The sequence below is a fragment of the Ovis canadensis genome, chromosome 10 (genome assembly GCF_042477335.2).
Source record: "Ovis canadensis isolate MfBH-ARS-UI-01 breed Bighorn chromosome 10, ARS-UI_OviCan_v2, whole genome shotgun sequence".
Lineage (NCBI taxonomy): Eukaryota > Metazoa > Chordata > Mammalia > Artiodactyla > Bovidae > Ovis > Ovis canadensis.
This window is the reverse complement of record NC_091254.1, coordinates 33801909-33828408: the sequence shown is the minus strand read 5'-3', so window position 1 is coordinate 33828408 and position 26500 is coordinate 33801909. Positions and strand designations below refer to the sequence as shown.

Sequence of the window (26500 nt, the reverse complement as noted above, 5' to 3'; positions counted from 1 at the left end):
GGGAGCTTGCTCAAGCTCATGTCCATTGAGTCAGTGATGCCATCCAACTATCTCACCCTCTGTCGTCCCCATCTCCTTCTGCCTTCAATCTTTCCCAGCATCAGGGTCTTTTCCAATGATTCAGTTCTTTGCATCAAAATATTGGAGTTTCAGCTTCAGCATCAGTCATTTCAATGAATATTCAGGACTGAATTCCTTTAGTATGGACTAGTTGGATCTCCTTGCAGTCCAAGGGACTTCTCAAGAGTTTTCTCCAACACCACAGTTCAAAAGCATCAGTTCTTCGGTGCTCAGCTTTCTTTATAGTCCAATTCTCACATCCATACGTGACCGCTGGAAAAACCATAGCTTGGACTAGATGGACCTTTGTTGGTAAAGTAATGTCTCTGCTTTTTAATATGTTGTGTAGGTTGGTCATAGCTTTTTTTCCAAGGAGCAAGCATCTTTTAATTTCATGGCTGCAATCACCATCTGAGTGAAAAAGTAGTCTGTCACTGTTTCCATTGTTTTTCCATCTATTTGCCATGAAGTGATGGGACCGGATGCCATGATTTCAGTTTTCTGAATGTTGAGTTTTAAGCCAGCTTTTTCACTCTCCTCTTTCACTTTCATCAAGAAGCTCTTTAGTTCTTTGCTTTCTGCCATAAGAGTGGTATCATCTGCGTATCTGAGGTTATTGATATTTCTCCCAGCAGTCTTGATTCCAGCTTTTGCTTCATCCAGCCTGGCATTTCACATGATGTACTCTGCATATAAGTTAAATAAACAGGGTGACAATATACAGTCTTGACGTACTCCTTTTCCTACATGGAACCAGCCTGTTGTTCCATGTCCAGTTCTAACTGTTGTTTCCTGACCTGCATGAAGATTTCTCAGGAGGCAGGTAAAGTGGTCTGGTATTCCCATCTCTTTAAGAATTTTCCAAAGTTACATATAGTTCTACTATATGTTATAATTATTCTTTTAAGTAGATAATTAAGATTTTTAGTTGGAGCTTCAGTATCAAACTCTCAAAAATTAATAGAATGAACAGACAGAAAAGTAGAAGGATATAGTAGACCTGAGAAATACTATGAACCAGTTCAACATAATTAAGATTTATACAATTTTCACACAACAGCAGGATACAAATTCTATTCAAGTTCCCATAGACTATAAACCAGGAGACACTGGAACATATTCAGGGATACAAAACAAGGTGGAAAAATGTAATGGTCTAAAAGTATTGAAATCATAGAGTCTGTTCTCTTGCCACTGCAGAATTATATTAGAAATCTATATCAAAAGATATTTGAAAATAACCCCCATATTTTCAAGTGTAATGTAACAATTACCAAGGGAGATCTTTGACTTAGCCATTGAAAGCCTCAATAAAGTTAAACGACTGAAAAAACACAGAAGGTGATTGCAGAGAAGAAAGCATTTAAATGAGAAATTAATAGCAAAATGAGTAATTAATATATCAAATATACTTTGATAACTCCATGTGTTTGGAAAATAAATGTCCACTTTTAAAGGATGAGTGTATCTAAGAAACCATACCAAGGAAAATTAGAAAATATGTGTAACAGAATAAAAATGAAAAGAGAATTTGTTGCATGCAACTGAAGCTGCTCAATGCAACTAAATACAATGTGGAATCTTGAATAAGGAATGAACAAAATAATGAACATTAGCATAAAATTTTGTAAAATTTAAACAAAATCTGTACTTTAGTTAATAATACTGTATCACATGTTAATTTCCTGGGTGTTTTATACAACATAGTATTTCTTTATATTCTCAGAATTGAATTAGAAGTTTAAGCCTCATTCAAAAAAATTTTTTAAATCACTAACATAGTAAACTTTCTAGGCTTTTAGCCGTAGTACTAGACACCAGAATAAATGGAACTATCCAACCTTTGAGGGAATATAAATTAGAAACCTAGCATTCTATTCATACTTATTCAAACAATTGGAACCAAAATGTCATAAACTCATAAATTCATAAATTTTAAAAAAAATATATATATTATATAATGTATATATATTTTATATATATACAAAAGAGCTTTTCTACTATACTTGATAAAGGCTTGAGAAAGAACAAGAGATGGAGAAGTTAGAAAACATAAACTAAATTATATGGGAGCACTGAAATAGAAAAGTGAAACAAACTAGATAAAAAATCATACAGTCTAGTTGTTTTTAAACATGGCTGCTCCTTAGAATCACATCTAGAGCTTTGGGGGAAAAAAAACAATACCTGGATATTTGTATTTTTTTTTTAAATTCCAAGATAATTCTAATGTGCATCTGGATTTTTAAAAAATGATTACAGGTTTTTCAATTAAACGGTAGTTTTAGTGAGATAGAATTCTACTACTTTCTGTTGACCAATCATGATACAGTGGTATTAAGATGAGTAATAGTTACATAATCACAATAGTAAAAGATGTTTATCAATTTTCAATCAATGGCCAGACAAAAAATTAAAATAATTGCAGTTGGAAGCCATAATGGAAGCATGATTAACCTAACAACAGAAAATAATTACAATTTAGGGAGTTAAGTAGTGATGTGATGACTGAAAGTGCATACACGCACCTGCCCAGCCAGTCTGTGTCTTTTGGTTGGTACATTTATTCCATTTACATTAAGGTGATTATATATACGGGTGATTTTATTACAATTTTCTTAATTGTTTTGTTTATTTTTTGTAGGTCTTTTCCTTCTCTTGTGTTTCCTGCCTATAGAAGTTCCTTTAGCATTTGCTGGAAAGCTGGTTCAGTGGTGCTGAATTTTCTTAACTTTTGCTTGTCTGGAAAGCTTTTGATTTCTCCATCAAATCTGAATAAGAATCTTGATGGGTAGAGTATTCTTGGTTGTAGTATTCTTGGTTCCTTTTCATCACTTTAAATATATCATGCCATTTCCTTGTCTTGTAGCATTTCTTTCAAGAAATCAGCTTATAACCTTATGGGACTTCCCTTGTATATTATCATTTTTCCTTTGTTGCTTTTAATATTTTATCTTTGTCTTTAATTTTTGTCAGTTTGATTATGATGTGTCTCCGTGTGTTTCTTTTTGGGTTTATCCTGCCTAGGACTCTCTGTGCTTCCTGGACTTGGTTGACTATTTCCTTTACCATGTTAGGGACATTTTCAGCTATTATTTCTTAAAATATTTTATCAGGTCCTTTCTCTCTCTCTTCTGTTTCTAGCACTCCTACAGTGTGAATGTTGGTACATTTTATGTGGTCCCAGAGGACTGTTAGACTGTCTTCAGGTTTTTTTCATTCTTTTTTCTATATTCTGTTTTGTGGCAGTGATTTCCACCATTCTGTCTTCCAGGTCACTTGTCTGTTCTGCTGCCTCAGTTATTCTGCTCTTGATTCCTTCTAGTATATTCCATCTCTGTTTGTTTTTTAGTTCCTCTACTAACTAAAAAAGTTCCTCTAGGTCTTTGGTAAACATCTCATGCATCTTCTCTATTCTGTTTTTGAGATCCTGGATCTTCTTCACCATCATTATTCTGAATTCTTTTTCTGGAAGGTTGTCTATCTCTACTTCATTTAGTTGTTTTATTTACTTCATTTAGTTGTTTTTCTGGGGCTTTATCTTGTCTCTTCATCTGGGACATAACCCTCTGCCTTTTCATTTTAATTAACCCTCTGTAATATGGTTTTTATTCTGGCTGGCGGCAGGATTATAGTTCTTCCTACTTCTTTTGTCTGACCTCCAAAGGATTAGGCTAACAGGTTTGTGTAAGCTTCCTGATGGGAGGGACTAGCAGTGGGAAAAACTGGTCTTGCTCTGGTGAGCAGGGTGTGCTCAGTGAAACTGTAATCTGATTGTCTGCTGGGTCTGTGCTCCCTCCCTATTAGTTGTTTAGTCTGAGGAGACCCAGCCCTGGAGTCTACAGGCTCTATTGAAGAGTTAATGGTGACCTCCAAGAGGGATCAGGCCAGGGGCAGCACTTCCAAGGACTGCTGCTGCCAGTGCCCCAGTCCCTGTGGTGAGCCACTGCCAACCCACACCTCCACAGGAGACCCTCAGACACTAGCAGGGAGGTCTGCTCAGTCTCCTGTGGGGTCACTGCTCCTTTCTCCTTGGGCCCCAGTGCATGCACGATTTTGTTTTTGTCCTGCAAGAGTGGAGTCTCTGTTTCCACAGTCCTGTGGAAGTCTTGTGACCAAATCCCGCTGGCCTGCAAAGTCAGATTCCTTGGGGATTCCTAGGCATTTCGCTGGATCCCCAGGCTGGGAAGCCTGATGTAGGGTTCAGAACCTTCACAACAGTGGGAGAGCTTATTTGGTATTATTGTTACCCAGTTTGTGAGTTGCCCACTCAGAGGATTATGGGATTTGATTTGATTTTCATTGCACCCCTCCTGTCTCATTGTGGCTTCTCCTTTGTCTTTGGATGGGGGCTATGTTTTTAGGTGGGTTCCAGTGTCCTCCTGCTGATGGTTGTTCAACAGCTAGTTACAATTTTAGTGCTCTCATAGGAGGAGGTAAGTGCTCCTTCTTCTACTCTGCCACCTTGAACCAATCCCCTCTTTATTCTGTGCTCTTTCATTTAATGATTTCCTTTCTAGATGCTTATCCTAATATTTTAAGTGACACATATATATGAGGATTCCTACAAGAGGACTCATTAAATCAAAGTGATATATGAATATTGAATGTTAGTATTAATAGAAGTTTTATTCAAAAGCTTTTCACCAGAGTAGGTGCTAATTGTTAACAAAGGTATTTCTTACCAAGTGTTTAGCACATGCTTTTACACATAGTAGGATTAAAACTGAGTGGATCAAGCTTACATTCAAGTGATAAAAATTTGTTTTTATGATGGCATGTAAGTCTATACAGAGAAAAGGGCTGCTTTCTACACCTAGGAAAAGAGGAAAACAGGCCTCCAAGAAGAGGTGCAATTGAAAGTGGGTCACCCATCTTCCATCATTATCATCACTGATAGTTATGGAGTGACTTCCATGTGCCAGGCAATGTGCTGAGTATTTTACATTATCTCCTTTAATTTTCACATATCCTATAAGGGAAATATATTATCCTATAAAGGATATTTATTTATTATCCTCATTTGATAGATTAAAAAGAAGCTGAGGCACAGAGAGTGACTTGCCCAAGCCATGTAGCTAGTGGCTTAGTTGGAATTAGAAATCAAGCAGTCTAGTCCAGCGTTCTGGTCTGTTCCCACCCAGCCACCTGCCCCAGACTCAGCGCCTCCATGCCCATGTGCCCCAAGTGTGACATGGAGGTATACTTTAGTGAGTGGGTGACCTCCCTGGGGAAGGACTGACATCAGCCTTGCCTGAAGTGTGAGAATGTGGAAAGACACTGACCTCGGGAGTCATGCACAGCATGAAGGCAAGCCCTTTGGCAACCACCCCTGCTACACAGCCATGTTTGGACCCAAAGGCTTTGGGCACAGTGGAGCTGAGAGCCACTCTTTCAAGTAGACCCAGGTTTTGAAGATCCTATCTTCAGCTGCCTGCTGGGCTGCTGCCCTCCAGGCTGATGGCAGGCCTTCCCCACAGGCACCTGGGGCTCCCCTGCAGACCCCCATCCCCTCAGTAAACCCAGATATTTGCAGGGGAAGACATCAAGCAGTCTGATTCCAAAGCCCCATTTTGTGTGTGTGTGTGTGTGTTTTTTTTTGCTACATTGGGTCTTCATTGCTGCACATGGGCTTTCTCTAGTTGCAGTGAGTGGGGGCTACTCTCTACTTGTGGTGTGCAGGCTTCCCATTGTGGAACACAGGCTCAGTAGTTGTGCTGCGTGGGCTTAGTTGCTCTATGACATATGGGATCTTCTGGAACCAGGGATCAAACCCATGTCCCCTGCACTGGCAGGCGAATTCTTAACCACTGGACCACCAAGGAAGTCCCTCAGTAGCCCCTTCTTGAATGCTTTATGTGTTCATGAAGAAGAGAAAGGGAAAAGAGGCACTGAAGATAGAAAGAACATACACCAAAGCACCAACGGCACGATGCTGTTTAGAGAGCAGCAAGTAGTCACTGTGGCTTGAGCATTAAGGTGCAGTTGCCCAACGATGGCATGGTGGAAGGCCAGAAAGATAGACTGAGTACATATTTGACTAACATATATTCCCTATATATGGAACTTCCAGACGGGAAGATGGCTATTGCTCTGGCATGAGGGTAGTCTCTGATTTCAGTGTTTTGTTCATGGCAAGAGCGGCAGGCTTTTTTATCCTTTCGAAACTATAGCATTCAGTTCTGTCTTCAGAGGATACTGTTCTGGTGCCGACCAGATGGAAGCCTTCCATCAGTAAAGTATCAATCAGTAAGCCAAGAACATTAGTTCCGTTGGCCAGTTTTCGGTTATCAGGTTTTATGGAGACATACCTAGGACACACAAAAATGTTCAGTTATGAAACATCCCTTTAATAACTAGCAAAACTAAATATATAAATTTGATTTATAACTTCAAATAAAGGCGTAATACCACTTTTATCAGGTTTTTTTAAAGACTTCATTTATAAATCTAAGCCAGTAATTTCAGGCTACTGGAAATAGAGACCCTACTGTAATCTCCAAAGTCATTTTAATTCCACATTTAGGAATATAGCTAACTCTGATGAAGTCTCACTAAGCAATTATTTTCTGGAGCAAACAATTTCATCAAACAATTAAATCAGCTTTTGATTATTATATAATTTAACTATTTCCAGTTTTTCTTTTTGACTTGCCAAATATTGTTTTAATTAATTAATTTGGTCATTTCAATGAACACTTGATCCTTTTACAGTTTCCCCCTAGATTTAATTTTACTCATTATCAGCACTGACATTACAGATTTTCTCCTGTGACTTCCTGTTATCGAAAACATTTTTTCAGGTGAGGTTTTGCAGATATTAAATGTCAAGATTTTATTGTCAATTTTTCTCAATAACTATCCATAGCTGAAGAGCAAAACAAAGGATCTAAAAGGACTCCAGAGTCAAAATGACAAAACTTCCTATTTCCTAGAAAACTCAATAAAACCAATACACATAAATCAAGAAAAAATATATACCTTAACTTTTCAGATTGACTGTGCTGTGCTTAGTCGCTCAGTCGTGTCTGACTCATTGCGACCCCTTGGACTATAGCCTGCCAGGCTTCTCTGTCCATGGGGATTCTCCAGGCAAGAATTCTGGAGTGGGTTGCCATACCCTCCTCCAGGGGATCGTCCCAACCCAGAAATTGAACTGGGTCTCGTGCACTGCGGGCAGATTCTTTAGCATCTAAGCCACCAGGGAAGATTGCTTTAATAATGTCAACATAATAATATCCACAAAGATACAGCTATATTGCCCCTTCTTTATCTACCATCCAGGATGTTTTTTATGTCATGTGTCCTCCCACATGACATGAGTCTGAACAAGCTCCGGGAGTTGGTGATGGACAGGGAAGCCTGGCATGCTGCAGTCCATGGGGTCGCAAAGAGTAGGACACAAGTGAGTGACTGAACTGTCCTCACACCATTTGTTTATGAAATGTGGGGGGGAAAAAAAAAAAAAGGCTAACTTAAATTAGTTCCAGGCTGCCACCTAAACTGTCTGTGGTTTTATGGGATAAAAAGAGCCTTGGGGACACCCCTAGCCTTTTAATTATGATTGATAGACTGGTTATTGTAGTTCACATTTAGAAACTCATTCTAGACAAAAGAATTCAATAATGTAAGAATTATGAAACTACAAAGTACATAACCAAAAAATGTTTATGTTTAATACAGCAAATTTTTAACATTAGTAAATGATTTCATCTACCCACAAGCCCCAGATCTTGATTGTAGAGCCTGGAAACATTTGTCAAAGAAAAAATGTTACAGAACATCTGACAAAATTAAGATGCAAGTAGTATTGTTGTTCAGTTTCTAAGTTGTGCCCAACTCTTTTGCAACCCCATGGACTGCAGCCCTCCAGGCTCCTGTGTCCACGGGATTTTCCAAACAAGAATACTGGAGTGGGTTGCCATTTCCTTCTCCAGGGGATCTTCCCGACCCAGGGATCAAACTCATGTCCCCTGAATTGGTAGGTGGGTTTATCACTGAGCCAGGTGGAATGTACTTGCAAGAAATCACTGGGCCTAAATATCAGATTCCCTAAGATGCCAAATTGAGAAATGGAAGATTTCAAGGCACAAGAAAAAGAGAAAAGAAACCAATGGGAAATGGAAAATCAAAACTTCTTTTAAAAACTTAAAAGGCAACTACACGTCTCCATTTGAGCTAATTTAAAAAGGAAAAGACAGAATATGTCTGAGACATATATGTCTAAGACTCTAGAGTCCTGTGACCATAACTTGAGCTTGATAATGTGGTATCATATGAATGGCCCTCTGCAAGATGCATGCCAAATATTTTTAGTACTATGAATTTAAGAGATAATAACTGAGCAACTTGCTAGGTTACCAAGACCTCAAAATGATAAATCATATTAGTAGACCATAACTGAACAGCTGGATGATATATCAGGCTCTAAGGAGCCATTCAGGCTTACTTCTCCACTTTTCACCTTCAAAAAAAACATCTGAATGGACAGATTCAGACCAAGGAGTGAGCAGGAAATAAAAATGATTGCCAGCTAAGTGGGATATACCTAAGGTGGGCCTCTTAAGACCAAGAAGTTTCATCCGATGACCTAAACTCCCAATAATGTCACCGGATTTGGGTTATCTCTGTTCAGTTCAGTTCAGTTCAATCAGTTGTGTCCAACTCTTTGCGACCCCATGGACTGCAGCACTGCAGCCAGGCGTCCCTGTCCATCACCAACGCCCAGAGCTTGCTCAAACTCATGTCCGAGTCAGTGACGCCATTTAACCATCTCATCCTCTGTTGTCCCCTTCTCCTCCTGCCTTCAGTCTTGGGTTATCTACCTCTACTTTGAAATTGGGGTTATAGAAAAAAAAAATCACGAACTACTTATCAGCTGAAAAAATTCTAAACTTCAAACACTGAAAAGAATACTATTTGGTGATGCATTAAAAAAAATCTAATTTTAAAAATCGCTTCTAGTTTTAGAGTTATCTATTTTGGAATTTAAGTATAATGCCATTCTCTTATTAAGATGAAAACAATCTGATTTGTAAAACACAAACACTAAACGAGAAAGGGGAAAGTACTGTCATTGTACACAAATATCCCAACTTGAGTTTGTTTTTCAAGATTATAAAAAGATTACATTTCAAGATTACATTTTCTCCAAATGTGTAGTTTTTAAAGATCATTTAGTATTTCCAGGATATCTTTTTACCTTGTATGTTTCTTCTTGAAATCAATTATACCATTTTTCCTTATGTTTTTAACTTTTTAGAAAGGGATCCCCAAAGATCTTAATCATGCAAATTTAAAAATAAAAACTGGTAATTCCCCTTGTTTATTTTAGTGTCCTACCAGTTGTGCACAGAGGTATCTTAAAACATTTTGAGGTGAAGATAGGGTCTTAGGTTTTCTCCACAATCAGCATGTTAATTTAACTGGATCCCTTTCCCCAAAATGACATTTCATGAAAGACAGGAGATTGTAAAGTGTGAAAACTTAAGAACTGTCATACTGCCCAGGGTTTTTAAGCTGGTATGCAGGACCATGGGGTATGTTGTGGGAGAGGTAAACGTTCACTCCTGGTGTCTACTGCAAAAGTTAATATCCCAAAATATGTCTACCTTTACCCCCCAAAAAGTATATTTTATTTAAATACTATGAGTAAAGAACATATACAGACGTTTTTTCCCTCCTGAAAATTAAAGCCAGCTTTCACAGTTAGTAAAATAATAGTGGGACCGCATTAAGACATTTTTAAGGGGGAAAAGAAGTGTCCGTGACAGTAGAGTTAAAATCAGCCTGAGGGTCCAGCCAAGAATAACGGGGAGAAAGTGAATAACTGACTCAGAAGCAACTATCCTTAATATACTGACAGCCTATCCCAGTATTTTGAGTTGTGCAAGAGTGCCAGCGACGTAACAGGAGACCAGACTTGCCATGGGATATATCTGCCTTAATGGTGTTTAAGACATAAAGTGGAATAGAGAAAAATTAGTAGCCAAATCAGAATGGCTGAAAGAACAAATATACACAGAGTGTCAGGAAATCAGGACAAACTGTTGAGCCTTTACTATATGCCAGCAACCAAAAGAAACCCTTAGGGTAGAAAAAGGCATCTCATTCCATGGGAGTGGAACATAATCTATGAAATTATTTCCTCCTACAACTTGAATGACCATAGACCCAGTTTTCCCTGGACTATTCTGATTTATTCCTGTTGTCCCATGTAATAAAAATTCTTTCTTTCACTCTGAAAAGTACCCCCATCTGGACAATAATTATCTGGTCATTCCACCCAACTCTACTGATTCCTTCCCCCACTCCAGAAAAAATTATTTTCAGTCATTATTTTTTCTAAGAAAATTCAGGCATGAGAAAATTTCAGTTTTGAGGGGAAACATTAGGAACTGGTATAGAATAGAGGCTTCAAAGTACAACATACCTGATTCCTGTTTGGTTATCAGTAGTGCTGTCAGAGCCGCATTGGAAAACCAGGTCATGGTAAGATGGTCTTTGTAGAGGCAGTGGAAGTAACGTCATCTGAGGGAAAGAGTTACTACTCAAGGCTGGTGCAGAAGGTTGTTCTATAAACACTGTAATCCTCCCAGTTAGCATCTCAATTGTTTTGCTGCAAGAGCCAAACACCCTGAAGAAAGCCTGAGTATTTCGGCTTAGGAAATATACCTCCACAAGAGCAGGTCTTGGCTGTAACACGTGTTCTTGGTTTAAGAGATCCACCAGAGGATTGAGTTCATAGAATAGAGCCTCTCTCTGAAGTCTAAGATGATCTGAAAAGTCAGTGGGTAGTAGAAGTTGGTGAGTTCTCAAAAAATCTAAGATGAAACTAAATAAAACACCATCTCTGTCCACAAAAATCTGGCCACCAACCATCTTGAATTCTTTGTCTCTGCCATCTAACATTCTCATCAACCGAGAGCCAGGAAATTGCTTTAAGGTGGAAGACCTTGTGGTGAATACCTTCCCTCCCACATTCAAAGTGACCAGTTCCTGACCACTCATTCTTCTCTTGCTTCCAACTAAAGGCCACAAACCATCAGACACAGCCTTAGGAACCTGTACATCAACCTTAACCACAGTGTTAGTTATATATGATTAAGAAATCCAGGGGAGGGGAAAATAACAAAAACAGAGACCTAGATTTCCAGGTAACTACTGTTAAAGCAAATAGTGTGTCCATAGCTGGGTTTACAAATTTGAGAGTTGCTTGGGAACCTGCAGTATACAAAGTGAAAAAGCAACAGATGAGAAACTGGATAGTTTAAGGAAACTGCCAATAGGTCTGAGAACAGGGAACAGTTACAGTATCCCATTTAAAAAGAAAAATCCTTCATAAAAACCTCTTGTAAATATGTATTTTCTGGAACCAGAAAACCATTCAGCCTCTCCACACCTCATATCTACTCGAGTCCTCATGGCAGAGACACTATTTCTAGAGAAACGTCTTAATTTCTTATGACCCCTTTAGAAATTTAGTGGCTAAATCCTAGATTGACAGTTGACCTCAACCAGCAGCTTAAGTTGACTACTCTTCTCATAACTGCAAAGATTCTTCTGTACTTGAAATTTAGTTACCCTTTTTTTCCCATCCCTGCTTGTATTACCTCCTCTTAACCAAATTAATGTACTGGGGTAAACACCCTCTGGGCTGTCAAGGAATGTCTTGCCCCATAACAGAAATAAGTTTGACTGAAAGAAACACTTCCTGTTTTCATCTGAAGCCTAAACAAGGTGAAAAAAATTACGTATTTTGTTCTGTGGGAGATAGGGCATCTTTATCTCATGTGAGCAGATAGGACAGTACTAGTGTTTAGCTGATTGCTTTGCACTTTGTAATAGCTGATAGACTGCTTCATCTACTGTCAAATGAGTCTCACTAAAGTTCTTTTAAACAAATGGATTGGTTGGTTGTACAGTTGCCATTATATTTTGGAACAACACTTAGTTGCCAGTAAAAAGGAGGCCTTCTCACTTCCTGCTTTTGCCATGTGTTCTTTTTAACCCATGCCTTGGCTTACACAGTCACTAACACTTCTGTAGTTTACCACCAGATTCCTTTGGTGATAAATTTACAAAACCTAAAAGCAGATAAAAGGCAAGCTGAAATAAATCTCCACCCTCCTAAAAATGTCAGCTTAGCATAAGAAAATGCCAGTTTTTGTTTACATGAGATTTACATTGTATTGAAAAAGGAAATCAACCCTCTGCAGAAAAAGCTGCAAATTCAATCCATCTTATTTTATTCCTTTTTTAAAGAATGCTCACTCTCAAAAAACAAAAAACAGTTGCTTTACAAGAGTAGTCTTTATTACATGCTTAAAAACAATCATTATTACACTACCTCATCAATACAATATTAAATCATGTACTCTCTTACCCCCTCCTTTCATAGCACAAACATAACCGATACTGGGGATAGGATGCTGATTTCAAAAGCACCTTAAAAAGGAAGGAGGGCTGGAGACTAAACTATTAAATTTCACTTTTATCTTTATGCTACCTAATTTCAACATGTATAAGACATTATTTTTGAAAGGAATACTTTTAGAGGGCAATATCTGACTGGAATCTTAATCAAATCTGAACTATCACTCTATTCTAACAATTTCTAACAAAAGACACAGAACTATGTACTTGAAACAGATTTTATAATAGTTTATATTTACACACAAATTCTGCCACATTATTCAGCACCACCAAAGTAAAACTCTTCAATCTTTCACTGAAAATGAAAAGCCCATCTGTCAACTGTTCCCAGTAAAAAACTGATTGTTCTACAAAATCAGCTGATCTAGGCAGGTAGGAACTAAAGTTTGAAAGATTATCTCTCCAAGTTGCGATTTCGTCAAATAGGGACCATTCTAGGAACATGGTGGGACTGAAGAAAATGAGAAGGCCAAGTAGAATGACCACCACAAATAACGGATAAAGTCTCCAGGGAATCTTGCTAACGAACATGCCAGTGTCTTGAGGCAAAGAAAGTTTATCCACGTCCACTAGTTTTATGTCTTCCCACTGACTGGTATCAAAGTTCTTCATCAAAGGGCTTGAGGGCAAATTTGAGGGAGGCAAAGGAGTTTCCTTGATGACTTTTATTTTCTCCCTGAACTCCTGCATCTGCTGCAGAAATATGATGGGTTCTGACACATCTTTGAAAGCCTCAGCAATGTTAAAGGCCATTCGCTGTTCCTGCAAGATGGTGTTGAGTTTGTTGATCTCTGGGTCATAGGCCTGCATCACTGCAAGTTTCATGGTCTCAAAGTCAGACAGGATTTCATTCTTCTTTTGATCTAACGTGTGTTGTAACTTCTCAAAAAACTCCTTCACTTTATCTGAATCTTTAGTCAGCAACTGTAGAGACTTCCTTTTGCTAGTTTCCAAGGTATCCAAGCGAGAAAGGGCATCTCCCCGACGCCAGGTCTCAAAGCTCTGGAAGAGGGACTCAAAGGCGTCCCTTTCCTGAGCATAGGCATCTTCGATAGAACAGAAGACGTGCTTGGTGTGCTCACCCCGAGTCGCACAGATGCCACAGATCAGCTGCATGTCAGTCAGGCAGAAAATGTTGAGAGGCTGTCCCAAGTGTCCTTTGCACACTGGCATTTTGGGAGAGATCTTAATCTTGTTATACTTTTCCACAATACCCTTCAGGGAGTAATTAACCTGCAGGCTATTGACTCCCGTTGCTGAAGTTTCCTTCCGGCACGTGGGGCACTTAAATGGAGAGGATCTCCACAGGGAATTCCGCACATTCCCCTCTAAGATCCCTTCTAAGCACTTTTTGCAAAAGTTGTGTGAGCAAGGCAAAACCCGGGGATCATCAAACAGACTGCAACAGATTGGGCACGTGAGGTCTTCTTCAAGCAGCTCCATCACATCTCCTACCAGAGAGAGAGAAACACTTTATTTTACATCAGGAATCCCCTCCATTTGGACTATGAAATAATTAGAAGAAACTATCTTCACAGCCATTTAAAAAATGCTCTTGTCACAGAAATAACTGGTCAAACAAAGAAAATAAGAGAAATTTGGGACGGGAATGCACACCAAAGCAGATTTCATCTGCTGGGACTAGAACACACTCCTTATCAGTGGGGCTCCCGGTACACAAGGCCTTTGTGTGGGCTCTCCAACAGCAGGCATTGGCTGAGACAGGGCGAGGGCTGGGACGACTGCAAGTGGAGCCAGCGGGGCCCAAATGCTTGCTTTAAAGCAGAGCTGACTACTAGCTGTCAGAAACAAAGCCACTCAGTGTCTGAGCAGAATGAGCTCTTTAGTCTGGGCCCACAATCATAAAATGGTATGCTATTTAAAGAAAGAAGCAGAGATATAAATCCAAGCATGTTCTCTCATGGAGACTTTTATTAAAAACTGGCACATTTTCCTATTTCAAAGGCAAGATTACAATTATTAAAATCAGGGGTAAAAACATAAAATGAGAGCTGCAATTCATTCTTCCCTAGAGAATTAAATGGGTATTTTTCAAAACCACTGGGACAGTAATCAAAGCTGTTTGCACTGTCTGGAGCAATCAGTTCTCAAGATGCAATGGGGAGAAACCTGGGCTCCCTAAGGCTCTTCCAAGGCACCTGTGAGGACAATACTATTTTCATAGTAATACTGAGATGCTGTTTACCTTTGGCAGTGTTGACACTGCGCCATTAAAAAAGCAATGGTAAGCAGACACAGCTGGGGCCTTAGCAGGAACCGAACAAGACCACAGGTAGCCCCAAACTGGATTCCTAATGTATTCACCACCACATACCCACAGCTGGGCAAAGGTGAGGGCAGCCAGTTTCATTTTAGAATGTTCTTGATGAAACAGTAAAAATTATTCATTGTACTAAATCTTAATCCTTGTGTACATGTCTTTTTAAATCTTTCATATAACAAAATATGAAGTAACCACAAAGTATTTCTATTGCATACCAGCAGATACTGTCTGGAGGAAAAGCAATTAGGCAATTCAGCCACAAGCTAATCAGCTGCTTTTTTCAGGGAACACCGTTTTTATACTTGAAACAATGAATGACAAACTGTGGGTATGGAGACTTAAGTATCTGGCAGACATTTTTCTGAAAACAAACAAAATGAGCCCATCACTTCAAGGCAAACAAATGACAGTGTTTCTCGCCAATGATAAAAAGTTGAATTGTTAAGTGAAAACTGGATTCTGGCAAACATAGTTGCCACTTAAAAGAGCTTGATAGCTTACCATTAATTGAAGACTTTTCTAGTGAAACAAGTGGTAATATTAACATGCGTATTGTTTTACGACAGAGATCTTTGTATAATGAAATATGTCACTATTTGGAGATTTACTGGAGAAGGAAATGGCAACCCACTCCACTATTCTTGCCTAGAGAATCCTGTGGACGCAGGAGCCTGGTGGGCTGCTGTCCATAGGGTCACAGAGTCAGACACGACTGAAGCGACTTAGCATGCATGCATGCATGCACTGGAGATCTACACTACAAATTAACTGGTTCAAATCACCAATGCATGTTACAGGTCATGCCTGGGTAAAAGATCAAAAGGCCAATTATGTTAAAAAATATATGATTTCAGATTTCATACTTCAGCTAACTTTTAAGAAACTACCCCTTGTTGAGTTTTGGTATAGTATCAAAGAAGAGTGATAGTTTTCCAAAAAGGGCATTAAAATATTCCTCCTTACACCAACTACGTATCTGTGCCAAGCCAAATTGGATTTTCTTTGTATATTTCAACCAAAATAACTGATTGTAACAGATGTAATGCAGAGATACAGAAAAGATTCCTATTGTTGTCTACTAAATGGCGATTCTTGACAGAGATCTCTAAATATGTAAAACAAGGCCACCCTTCTCACAATTGTTCTGAAAAGTTATTTTTCACAAATTATGTTAACATGATAGGTTTATCATAATTTTAAATGAATTACCTTAAATTTTTTCTCAGTTTTAATTTCAAATACACATGTAAATAAAAGCTCTTGGGAGCCTCAACTTTAAAGTGTAAAGGGGTCCTGAGACCAAAATATTTGAGACCTCTGAACTAGAGAATACTAATTCTCAATTCAAGTTTATTCTTTTAAAAATGTATATTTTAAAACTTTTATCCCTAAAGTTTTAGAAACAAAAATAGCACTAAATATGTCCCCATTCAGTTTACTAAGATAAATATATCCTTCAGTATTTATATGACCACCGAAGTAATAAAATTTATAAATAAATAAATAAAATAGGGTCTACTAATCTCTATGTCATCTTATAACCAAAAGTAAGTAAACCTTTTGACAGTAATTTAAAGAATCACAATTGGACCTACAATGTAGAAGACTTAAAATATAAGCTGAACTTGCAGGACTAACTAGTTTATGGTCTTAGGTTGTGAGAGATATATGTATAATAAATATATAATACATATATATGTGGAATTGGGGCTTCCTTGGTGGCTCAGTGGTTTGATCTCTGGATCGGGAAGATCCCCTGGAGAAGGAAATGGTAACCCACTGCAGTATTCTTGACTGTGAAATCCAATGGACAGAGGTGCCTGGTGGGCTACAGTCCATGGGTCGCAAAGAGTCAGACATGACTTAGCAACTAAACAACAATGTAGAACTGAAGTAGAGTATTCTGTCAGACTTCAGTGTTATATGGCAAAAATGGTGATGAGCTTATTTTCTGAAAAATCTTTTGTGACATGACAAATCAAATAATCTTCGAAAAGCACTGGAAAGAGAATGGCTTCCGAGACTGAGGTTAGTGTGCTGAAAGGTTATCAAGCAGTTATAGAACACTCTCTTTAGAGCAAAGAAAGAAAACTTTTCATGATCTTCCACCACTAGTCCTGGTTCTGTCACCTCCCCTGCTCTCTAACATGTTTCACCTAGAATTATATAAACCTAATTTACTCTTCCTTGCCAGGTTAGTATTTCCAGAGAATCCTATCTAAGCACTTTAAACAACTAACAGGAAGAACAAAGGAGACCAAGTTTTGTCATGAGGAGGAGAGAAAGGCACCCAAGACAAAGAAACTTTGAAGAAAACCGAGGATACTGAAATAGAGGCCAAGAAGAATTTTAAGGCAATCAAGTATCAAAAAGAAAAAAGGAAAATGTCACACACAGGAAAATTTAGAAATAATAGTCATCCCAAAGCCATAATCAATTTACAGCTCTTAAAATGAACCAGAGAAAAACGTAATTTGGAAAGTCCCTTTTCTAAAAAAATTGCATCAAAACCATAGTAGATCCTGTTGTTCCACTTTTAGTGATACAACTTATAAATTTTAGTTCATAATTTAAAGACTTTCATTTTAATCCACATTAAAACAATTTTATTTTCTTAGCTTTATACTCAAAACCTTATGTCAAAACTCTGTGACCAATTCCCTAGCTGACTTTTAGAGAAAACTGAGATATATTAGCCTAACAACCCAAGAAACCACGGCAAGTTTGCTGCCTTTGAAGTTTTAAAGGAAAACAATAAGGGTTTTAGCCTCACTAAGAGAAGGGTATGCTTGACAGTAAAGGAACTTACAGATTCTTTTCTTAAAAGTATGCTAACATAAAAATCTAAATAAATCACCTGAGCTTACTTCTTCGACGAAACTAAAATATACATCCCCTTTTTGGGGGGACAAATATAGATGTCAAGAAACTTTATTATGTGAACAAAATTTCTGTTCACCAGTCATAAAATTTCAACTTAACCAATCTCAAACTAGGTATACAAAGGCAAACAAGTCTTCCAAGATTCATTTCTTATTTTGAATCAAAAACTTCCCAAGTTCTGTTTATTTTGGCTGCTCCACACAGCTTGTGGGATCTTAGTTCCCTGACTAGGAATTGAACCTGGGCATGTAGTAAGGAAATCGCAGAGTCCTAACCATCACACTGCCAAGGAATTCCTAAAAATCTCCCAAGTTCTATACCAACAAAGAAAGTAGCTGAATATATAACTAGTTACCTACCACCTCCTCTGGTTTTCAACTTCATTTGTCTACTGTATTTATACTTTAAAATATTTTTTAATTTGCAAAGAATAAGACTCCTTTTGGTACACAATTCTATGAGTTTTGACAAATGCAGTTGTAAAACACCACCACAGATTTATTTTCAAGCAAACTTTCAAAATATCTACTCAAGGAAGACTACAAAAACTGTTTGATCAATACTACCTTGAGTGGGTATATATTAATAGCAACAAGAGTATTTAATACAACAACCAGAATATTTTAAAAGATAGAAAAGCTAACAGTTACAGGCTTCCCTGATGGCTCAGACAGTGAAGAATTTGCCTGCAATGTAGGAAGCCCAGGTTCAATCCCTGGGTCAGGAAGATCCCCTGGAGAAGGGAATGGCTACCCACTCCAGCACTCCTGCCTGGAGAATCCCATGGACAGAGGAACCTGGCGGGCTACAGTCCATGGGGTCGCAAGAGTCGGGCATGACTGAGGACTAACACAACCCAAAGGAAAGGAGTCATAAAACACAAGTAAAAGTTGACTTCTCCCTCCTGGGAGCCTTTTTGTTTTTATATGATCAACTCAAAATGATTATAAATGAAGAGGTGTTCATTTTATTCACTTAAAAGATAATTTTAATAAAACCTTTTAATTAAAAGAACCTTTCCTATTAAATCTTGGCACTTCATTAGTTGACAGCAATATAAAGTTCAAAATAATATCCAATTTTTTTTTCCAAATCCCATTAGAGAATAAAAAGATTATACCTTATATCTTAGAAATTTAAACCTGATTTCCATCCTGCTTTGATCTTTGAATTCAGACATTTCAAAGCAGTATCTAAATACCTAACAAGTAACTAGATAGAAAATACTGAAACTCACTTCACAGACAAAACTAAATTATGTGAACTCTACTAAACAGCCAGTCATCAATCGATCTTATTTTGAAACAAAGTATAGAATAAAAGAGCTCACCTTTTAAAAAACTTATATCCTCTCATCCCACTAGTTAATCTTATTTTCAAGTAGTATACTGATAATTTAGTAAGAGATCCACTAAATGGTTTCTTGAAACTTACTAAAGATGTATTAATAATAATTGAATCTAGGTGGAGGATATAAGGATATCTATTGCAGTGTACTTTTAATTTTTAGTATATTTGAAAATTTTCACAAAAGTTGGAAAAAAAAAATCAACAGTGAGACCAGTTATAAGAAAATCATATTGAGCTAAAAAGGTAAAACTTCAGAAATACTAGCTGACAATGATAAGCTTCATAAATTTTTTTATCTTTTATAAAATAAAAAGTATCTTACTGGAAATGTCTGGATCCAGGCCTATGAGTAGACTGACATACTCATTTTGCTCTCAATCTATGACCTTGGACAAACCACCTACACATGTTAGTTTTTCTCCTCATTGAAAAACTGTTTTGAAAGTTATCTAATAATATATGAAAACTATTTACCAAGTTGTTTTTTTTTTAAGTACTCTTTATCAGTATGTTATTAACACTTCATTCTGGCTTTTAGAGACTGTGCCAAAACATGATCCAAACAGGATATTGTGAGATTAAGAAAAAAACAAAATTTCTGATAACTTAAAAAAGGAATATGAAAATATACCATGTATAGTATCTAAAATAGCTTATCTAATTGTTACATGGCCCTTGCAAACACCATATAATTTACCTTTGTGGCCATATAAGACATAAGTAACCTACCTTTTCTGGCACTGTCTAGAATAAGTGGCAGTAATAAGTAAATAAGTAATAATAAGTAAAATTTCCTCCACTGTATTTCTAATAGAATTCCTGATTAGGGCAAAATAAACCTAGTAGAGGGTCTAGCAGCTTAGAAGCCCTACCTACTCCGAAAGTTCACAAGTTTTTGGACTAAAATGACATCTCAAAAACCAAAAACTAGGTCATTACCTTCATAGTCTAGACAAACTTGGGAAAAATTAGTTTTTTCCTTTCCTTCATTCTCTTCTCTATGCCACTCTTTTTCCTTGACTCTTGTTTATTCTTCTTTTATCTCATGTTCCCCATTCTACTTCAAAAAACATAATCTTTTTGATTTCCTCTTATTCCCTCCTTATCTCACACCTTCTCTCTCTCACCTGATAGTCACCCAAGATATTATTCTGTAATCCTGTTAATCAGTAGCATTAAATCAATAGTTCTAGGATTATGAGCTAGATCAAGTATCACTATCCTATTTATGAACAACTATTTAGAAATCTATGAGGATATCTAATGGTATGAAATCCCATTCTCTCCCACCCAGATGCAATCAATTAGAATAAAATGAAGGTCTGAATTTCAAGGAAACATAACATATGGCCTAAATTATTCTCCTAGTCTGGTACCAACCAGATTCAGATTATTTATCTTTACCTGTTAAGAGTTAAAATTAACTTAAATTGGAACTACCAACAGACGTGAACTGGTTATGAACCAGACGTGTCTGGTTTCTTATCTCCCAAATAAATGTAAAGAGGTTTAAATGAAGGTGAAAAAAATTTTAGAACAAATCTTCTTTTGCAACAATAAACTTGGCAATCACTAGCCTAAATTATTATCCCCAACAGATTGGTATCTATTGAAAGTTTTCATCATCTAGCCCTGCATTTGAGGTTAATACCAGCTTTCAGAAAAGTACTGTCACTTCAGTACACAGCAAGCTAGATCTATCTGGTAAGTGAAAATCACTTAGTGTGTAATACTGCGCCAAGAGAAAAAGGTTATTCTGTGCCCAACTGATCAGTACTACCTACCAATAAAATTGGTCTGCACCAAGTTCCCTTTGTTCAGTGTAGAATTACATACATAGTTTATTCTAAGTAAAACTCATCTAGAAAATATTTCAAATAGAAAGCTGATTATGCTAAACTTTAAGCAGTTTCCAGGTTGGCTATAGTCTATTCACTATGCTGACACTCCACCCTCCTATTCAGTATCTGCACATATTCGGGGGAACAAAGAGAGCTCCTCTGGGAATTCTGAAGGGTTGGCCAGGCTATTGCCAAATAGGATACACTTGTGGTGCTTATTCCACGGAAAGACGATTTAAACTATCAGCAAAAATTTTCAGTTCCACTTTTCCTTAGAAATGTATCTACATCTATAATGCAAATGAATTAGAAAGCATCCACATTAAGGGAATCTGCTTGGATTCCCTCAAGGGCTTGACTGGAGTGTAACTATTCTCCCTGTCAAAGGACACCTGTTTTTGGTTACCTGTTAGGGGTGCTATTCCTCTAGTACCTGAGAGTTTCAAGGCAAGGTAATGAAAGCAGCAGTGTCTTTCATGAATACAAAAATGGACAATCCAACCATCTAATGCTGTTTTAAAAGATGAAATAGTAAAAAATCCGTTCCTGCCCTAAATTCCAAAATATAGCACATTTACAGAGGTATTATCATACAAGATGTAAGAAATGCCTTACAAAAGGACATAGAAAGCTGACACCATACTAATGTTGGAGAGGTTATCCATACATGTGGATTTTGTTTTTCTAAAATTATAATTTGTGATTACAGAAAATTCAGGAAATATAGGGGAAAAAATTACCCATGGTCACATTGCCAAGAAATAACCATTATGATTATTTTGGTGTATTTCTTCTAACATTATTTTGGCATATTTCTTCCAATCTTGTGTGTATGCACACCATATTTTAACAGAACTGGTAGTGTAACAGAACTCTGTGTCCACTTTTCCCACTTATTTTATTACTTGCATTTCCCCTATTGTTCCCCTATTCGTTTAAAACATGATCATCTTATGGATATGCTATTTCCTACTGTTTATTTTGGGGGGATTATAACATTTTAATGAACAATGTAGCAAAGTCTTAGTCCAACACTCTAATTATTTCCTTAAATGGTTCCTTTAAGTGTATTGTCAGGTGAGTCAAAGAGTAGAAACATTCTCAAGGCTCCTGAAAAAACCGTCAAGTTTCCCTCTAGAAAAGAGTATACCACTTTCTGCACTCTGACCAATGATGTATGATGGTGCTCCACCTCTCCAAGTAGTTCCTGACCTTACAACAGAACCATACTTTTACAGAGCTTAGTTAAAAAAAAAAAAAAAGAGAAGAAGAAATAGGCATATTTTACCATACCTACCTAAGTTTAAAGTATAAAACTGTTTAAGGCAGTTAATATTAGTATGTGTCTGCATATCACCAATATATAGTACATGGTGCTAAAAGTTATGGGGTAAGAATAAAATACTGGGCTTAAAAACATTTTAGCTCTTAGCGATCATTTAGCTAAACACCTAACTTTACAAGTGAAAACACTGAGCCCCACCCCACCCTGCAAACTGTACACAGCAAGCAAGGCATAGGACCTGAGTTGCCCAATTATGAGACCTCAGCACTATCCGACGGAGAAGGCAATGGCACCCCACTCCAGTACTCTTGCCTGGAAAATCCCATGGACCGAGGAGCCTGGTGGGCTTCCGTCTATGGGGCCGCACAGAGTCAGACAAGACTGAAGTGACTTAGCAGCAGCAGCAGCACTATCCGAAAAGTGGGTCAAGAATTCAGGATCCTCACTTGTTAAATGGAGACATCTAATCATGAGTTCTCTAAATCCCTTCTAAAATGCTATAATTTTTACAAAGTAGGTTGTAACAGATTCTCCAGTGAAGAAGGGTAAAGAGCACTGAAACTGCATCTAACTACCTAGCTTTCCAAGCACTAGCTCTACCCTTTATGGCATCAGGATTTTTATACCTACCTCATGTTCTTGGAAAGATTAAGTAATGTGTGACAATCTTGTAAACTATTGACCTACATCATTGTAAGGTGATTTAATTAACATGTGTAGAGATACTGTAAAAACTGTAACTACACATTTACAGTGAGCATGAGTTAGAGCATAGTGTATTAACCAAGAAAAGTCCTAAGACAGTTGGACTCTCTTGAACTATAATTTCAAGGGAGGGCAAAGTGTTACATAGCATACCAGGTGCAAAGCACCATTGGTGGAGATGGGCATAGCTTAACAGCTATGGCAGAAGTAGGGCCAGGTAACCAATACATGTAGAGAATAAAAATAACCTGGTGTTACAGAAAGACTTGCCAGAGAGGCTTAGTATGTCAGCTGGTGCAAAAAAAAAAAAAAGTATTTTTAGGGAAAGACAGGAGAGTATGAAGAAATATATCTTCTTACTGTGCAAGACAGAAGTATAACCAGTTAATCAACAACTCCATCAAGTTCTACCACAGGGACTGGTTATGTAAAAGAAATTCTGCTTTTAAAATACCTATTATAGGGTCAGAAAACTCAAGCCCTGTTGTACAAACCCAAGCAGCAGTGACACAGGAAATGAAAAAAAAAAAAGACAAACCCTATTTAAAACCAAAAGTTGTTGTAGCCTCTCTTCCTTTGCAATACAAATCTTTGGATTATGTTTCAAATAACTGTCATTTAAAGAATGTCTAAGTATTGAATCTATTTTTCTGGGTTTTGACAAAATATGAAACGAACAAAGACCATTTATGAGGGTGGGAACATATAATCTCGACAGAGTTCGATTTTGAAAGGTTCTGGGCCTGAAGAAATTGGGTGCTTTTTTGCTTAATGTAGGGAAAAGTAGTTTACCTCTGTCACTTGCAAGCCAGGAGTATTGGTCAGGTTACTGGTTCCCAAGGCAAAGCAATCAGGTTTTGGTTTGTTTTTTCTTCAGGTCGTGACTGGTAATCAAAACGAGGCTATTGCAAAGAAAGAACAAAGAAGAGTGTTATGCATTTATCTGCACAGGATCCTTAGTCTTGACCCTCAATTTTTTTTCCAATCATCCCCCCACAAATAAAGCCAGCCGGCAAGGACCTGGTGAAAAAGCCAGGAGCCTGGGAGAGCCTGGCGATCTTTTGTGCTAAGGAGCTTCACGGCTAGGGCGCCCTCCCCTGGCACCAGGCAGCCTCCCCACGCCTAGTGCCAGAGGGTGGTGGTCGCGCGCTCCGACTCTGGTTCACGGTCGCCTCTTCTTTTGTAGGCGACCCCGAGGAGCCGGCGGTGAAGCCAGGAGCGCTTGGTAGCGGAGCAGGTTTCCTGCAGCCCGGCCGCGCTGGCCCGGCCCCGGCCGCCCACCCGCACGCCATTCCCCCCACCTCCGGTAACCGGGCCCGGCTGCTCTCCGCGGAGACCAGAGCTCAGACTGAGCTCTCCGCCAGCCCCCACGCACGCAGGTGCCCGCCCAGCCAGGGCAAGTCCCCACCCCGCTTCTCCAGGAGAGGCCGGCCGGCGCGTACTTATCTCGGACCTCCGGGGTCGGTGGAGGGGAAGCCGCCGGGAGCCGCGCAGCCGCCAGTCCTCCGGCCGCGGGTACCGCGCGTTTACGAGGCGGGAACGGCTGCAAAATGGACTCGCGGCGCCGACGGGCCTCGCCCCGACGCCCTCCTTCCCCCGGCACTTCGGTCCGCCTCCCCCGCCGAGCCGCGCCTTTGTTCCGCCTCCCGGGGCTCGCCTTTCCCCCGGGGAGGGAGGCCGCGGGTGAGGGGAGGCGGGAGCCCTTCCGGTATCTCCAACCGCCGCCTGCAACCGCCGGCGCGCGCGGCGCGCGGGGCCGAGGGGCGGGCTCCCGGCGGCGCGCTCCGCTCGCTTCGCGAGGGCTGCGCGCGCCCGCGGGGCGCCGTGCCCGGGGCGCCGGGCCGGGGACGCGGATCGCGCGGACCCGCGGGCTGGGCGCCGGCCGAGCGCGGGCGACAGGAGGCGGCGTGGTTCCCGGTGGAGCCGCCTGGGAAGGAAGCCGGCGCACGACGAAGATGGTTGGGTTTGGATTGTTGTACTTTTTTTTTTGTTCGTTGCATTTTTAGGAACAAAAAAAAAAGCCCAACCCTTCACACCGCTTCATCTGCATCTCTCACGACCAGAAGCTCGCCTCAGCGGCTTGGGGGAGACTGAGACGGCTGTCCGCCTGCACCCACAACCCGGGGTGGGTGGGACGGGCACTTGCGCAGAGACCAGCGCCAGGCTGTAGCCAAGGGCTCCAGCCAAAGCACAATCAAAATAGTTAACTATTGCCGCCCCCGTCCTCCCTATCTGTTTCTTTGCAGGCTTTAGACTGAACACGAGGGACCCAATTTAAGGTTTCTTTTTAGGGAAAACACCACTGCCCTTTCCTTCGGAGAGAAAGAACTTAAATGCAATTAGCCGCTAGCCTGACTCTGTATTCTGACGTCCAGCCCCCTGTATAGGGACATTCTCTAACAGCAAAGGCGTTAAGCACTTAAAAACGAGCAATTACAAGATTACAAATGTGAAAGAATGGCTTCTCCCAAACTTGCAGCCTTGAGGGATGTGAAGCAAGTACAGAAAAATCACAGAATATTCCCTGGGTTTGAGTCTGTCTGTGTACAGGAAGTCTGTTCTTTGGAAGAAGAATTCCTGGAGAAAAGGATTGGTGCTTGGGCCCAGTAACTAACACTGCTTAGCTCAATCGCTGTGAAAAGCTCCTCCCCACTCCCTTCTAAGATGTTAGATGAACTGGAGTTCCTGACCATGCTTAGGTCCCATAAAACCCAGTGTTGTGTTTATCTGTTAAACCCAATTTTGCCTTTGAAGAATATGTTGCCGTCAAATATAGTCACAATCTGAAAGTTGAGAAATATGATTTATTCAGTGGGAATTTTTAGGACTTCAAGCCTGGGAGACAGCATCTCAAGCGACCCTGAAAGAACTGCTGGGGGTAGGGCTGGGTAGGGAGATCAAGTTATAGAAGTTTGCAACAAGGGGCAGGTAGTCTGAACATCAAAAGAATTGTGAATTGAAGAAAACCAAGGAATTTAGTGTTTTCTATGTACCAAAAGATGCAAGTGTCTGGGCTCACTGAAATCGTTCTTTTCATATGCATCTCAGCTATCTGGGGCCAGATCCTGTTTTTTCTCAGTGCTCACCATAGGGATAGGGAATAGCTGCAACCTAATGGCTGCCCTGCAGCAGGTCTTATTTTCCTTCCTGGTTGCCCCGGATGGCTGGAATCGCTGATAACTGTGACATCCTTGTTTATTGATATGGCAGGAAATACTCCATTTCTCAAAGAGTTCCTATATTTATGGCATTTTGTCTTCATAAGAACACTGTGGAATGGCTATTGTGATCTGCAACCTATAGATGAGGAAGCAGATGAAGTCATAATTCCAAGACAAAAAACAGGCAGAACTGAGTCTCTGAAGTCATATTCCAGGTACACAGTCTTTCTATAGCAAGGTAACTGTCAGTACAAAAACTGCATCCCAGTTGCCTACTAAATAAGTGTTATTTAAAAAACACCTGTTTGTATAAACATTTTGAATTACCCTAATATTAAAATGATAAAAGAGGGAAAAGTTATTAATTCATACATCAGAAATTATCCTTATGTAATTATATGATACTCATGTGTATCTGGCTGGTAGTGGTGGTGGTGATTTAGTCGCTAAGTCATCTCTGACTCTTGCGACCCCATGGACTGTAGCCCACCAAGCT

The 26500-nt window shown here is 39.3% G+C and overlaps 3 protein-coding genes and 1 pseudogene across 6 annotated transcripts in view; 2 read left to right on the top strand and 2 right to left on the bottom strand.

Annotated features, from left to right (window-relative positions):
* Positions 1–4663: 4663 nt before the first annotated feature.
* On the bottom strand, positions 4664–12344 carry KCNRG (potassium channel regulator). Its single transcript, XM_069601421.1, has 2 exons — positions 10493–12344; positions 4664–6371 (listed from the first exon to the last, which is right to left on the bottom strand). Exons 1-2 carry the CDS (start codon positions 11068–11070, stop codon positions 6146–6148), a joined length of 804 nt encoding a protein of 267 aa, XP_069457522.1. The 5' UTR covers positions 11071–12344; the 3' UTR covers positions 4664–6145.
* On the top strand, positions 5150–5519 carry LOC138446514 (cysteine-rich protein 1 pseudogene; annotated as a pseudogene).
* Positions 12345–12353: 9 nt separating the features above from the next.
* TRIM13 (tripartite motif containing 13) lies at positions 12354–24965 on the bottom strand. 4 transcript variants are annotated; one of them, XM_069601399.1, is made up of 3 exons: positions 24297–24965; positions 23636–23745; positions 12354–13946 (listed from the first exon to the last, which is right to left on the bottom strand). In XM_069601399.1, the coding sequence occupies exon 3, from the start codon at positions 13936–13938 to the stop codon at positions 12715–12717; it is 1224 nt and encodes a 407-aa protein (XP_069457500.1). In that variant the 5' UTR covers positions 13939–13946; positions 23636–23745; positions 24297–24965; the 3' UTR covers positions 12354–12714. The 4 variants fall into 4 exon arrangements, with proteins under 4 accessions (XP_069457500.1, XP_069457499.1, XP_069457501.1 ...); XM_069601398.1 differs by having other exon boundaries at positions 24286–24960; XM_069601400.1 differs by lacking the exon at positions 24297–24965 and adding an exon at positions 23864–24238.
* SPRYD7 (SPRY domain containing 7) overlaps positions 22850–26500 on the top strand; it is a 51064-nt gene continuing 47413 nt past the window's right edge. The window contains exon 1 of the mRNA XM_069601432.1: positions 22850–24222. The gene's annotated coding sequence lies outside the window, so the exon portion shown is untranslated. The remainder of the gene's footprint in view (positions 24223–26500) is intronic.

Excerpts from the sequence above, each read along its gene's own strand:
- TRIM13 (XM_069601399.1), bottom strand. The coding sequence starts at position 13,938 with ATGGAGCTGCTTGAAGAAGACCTCACGTGCCCAATCTGTTGCAGTCTG.
- KCNRG (XM_069601421.1), bottom strand. The coding sequence starts at position 11,070 with ATGAGTGGTCAGGAACTGGTCACTTTGAATGTGGGAGGGAAGGTATTC. Across the intron at positions 6,372-10,492 it reads GATAACCAAACAGGAATCAG|GTATGTCTCCATAAAACCTG; the intron begins GTATGTTGTACT and ends TGTGTGTCCTAG.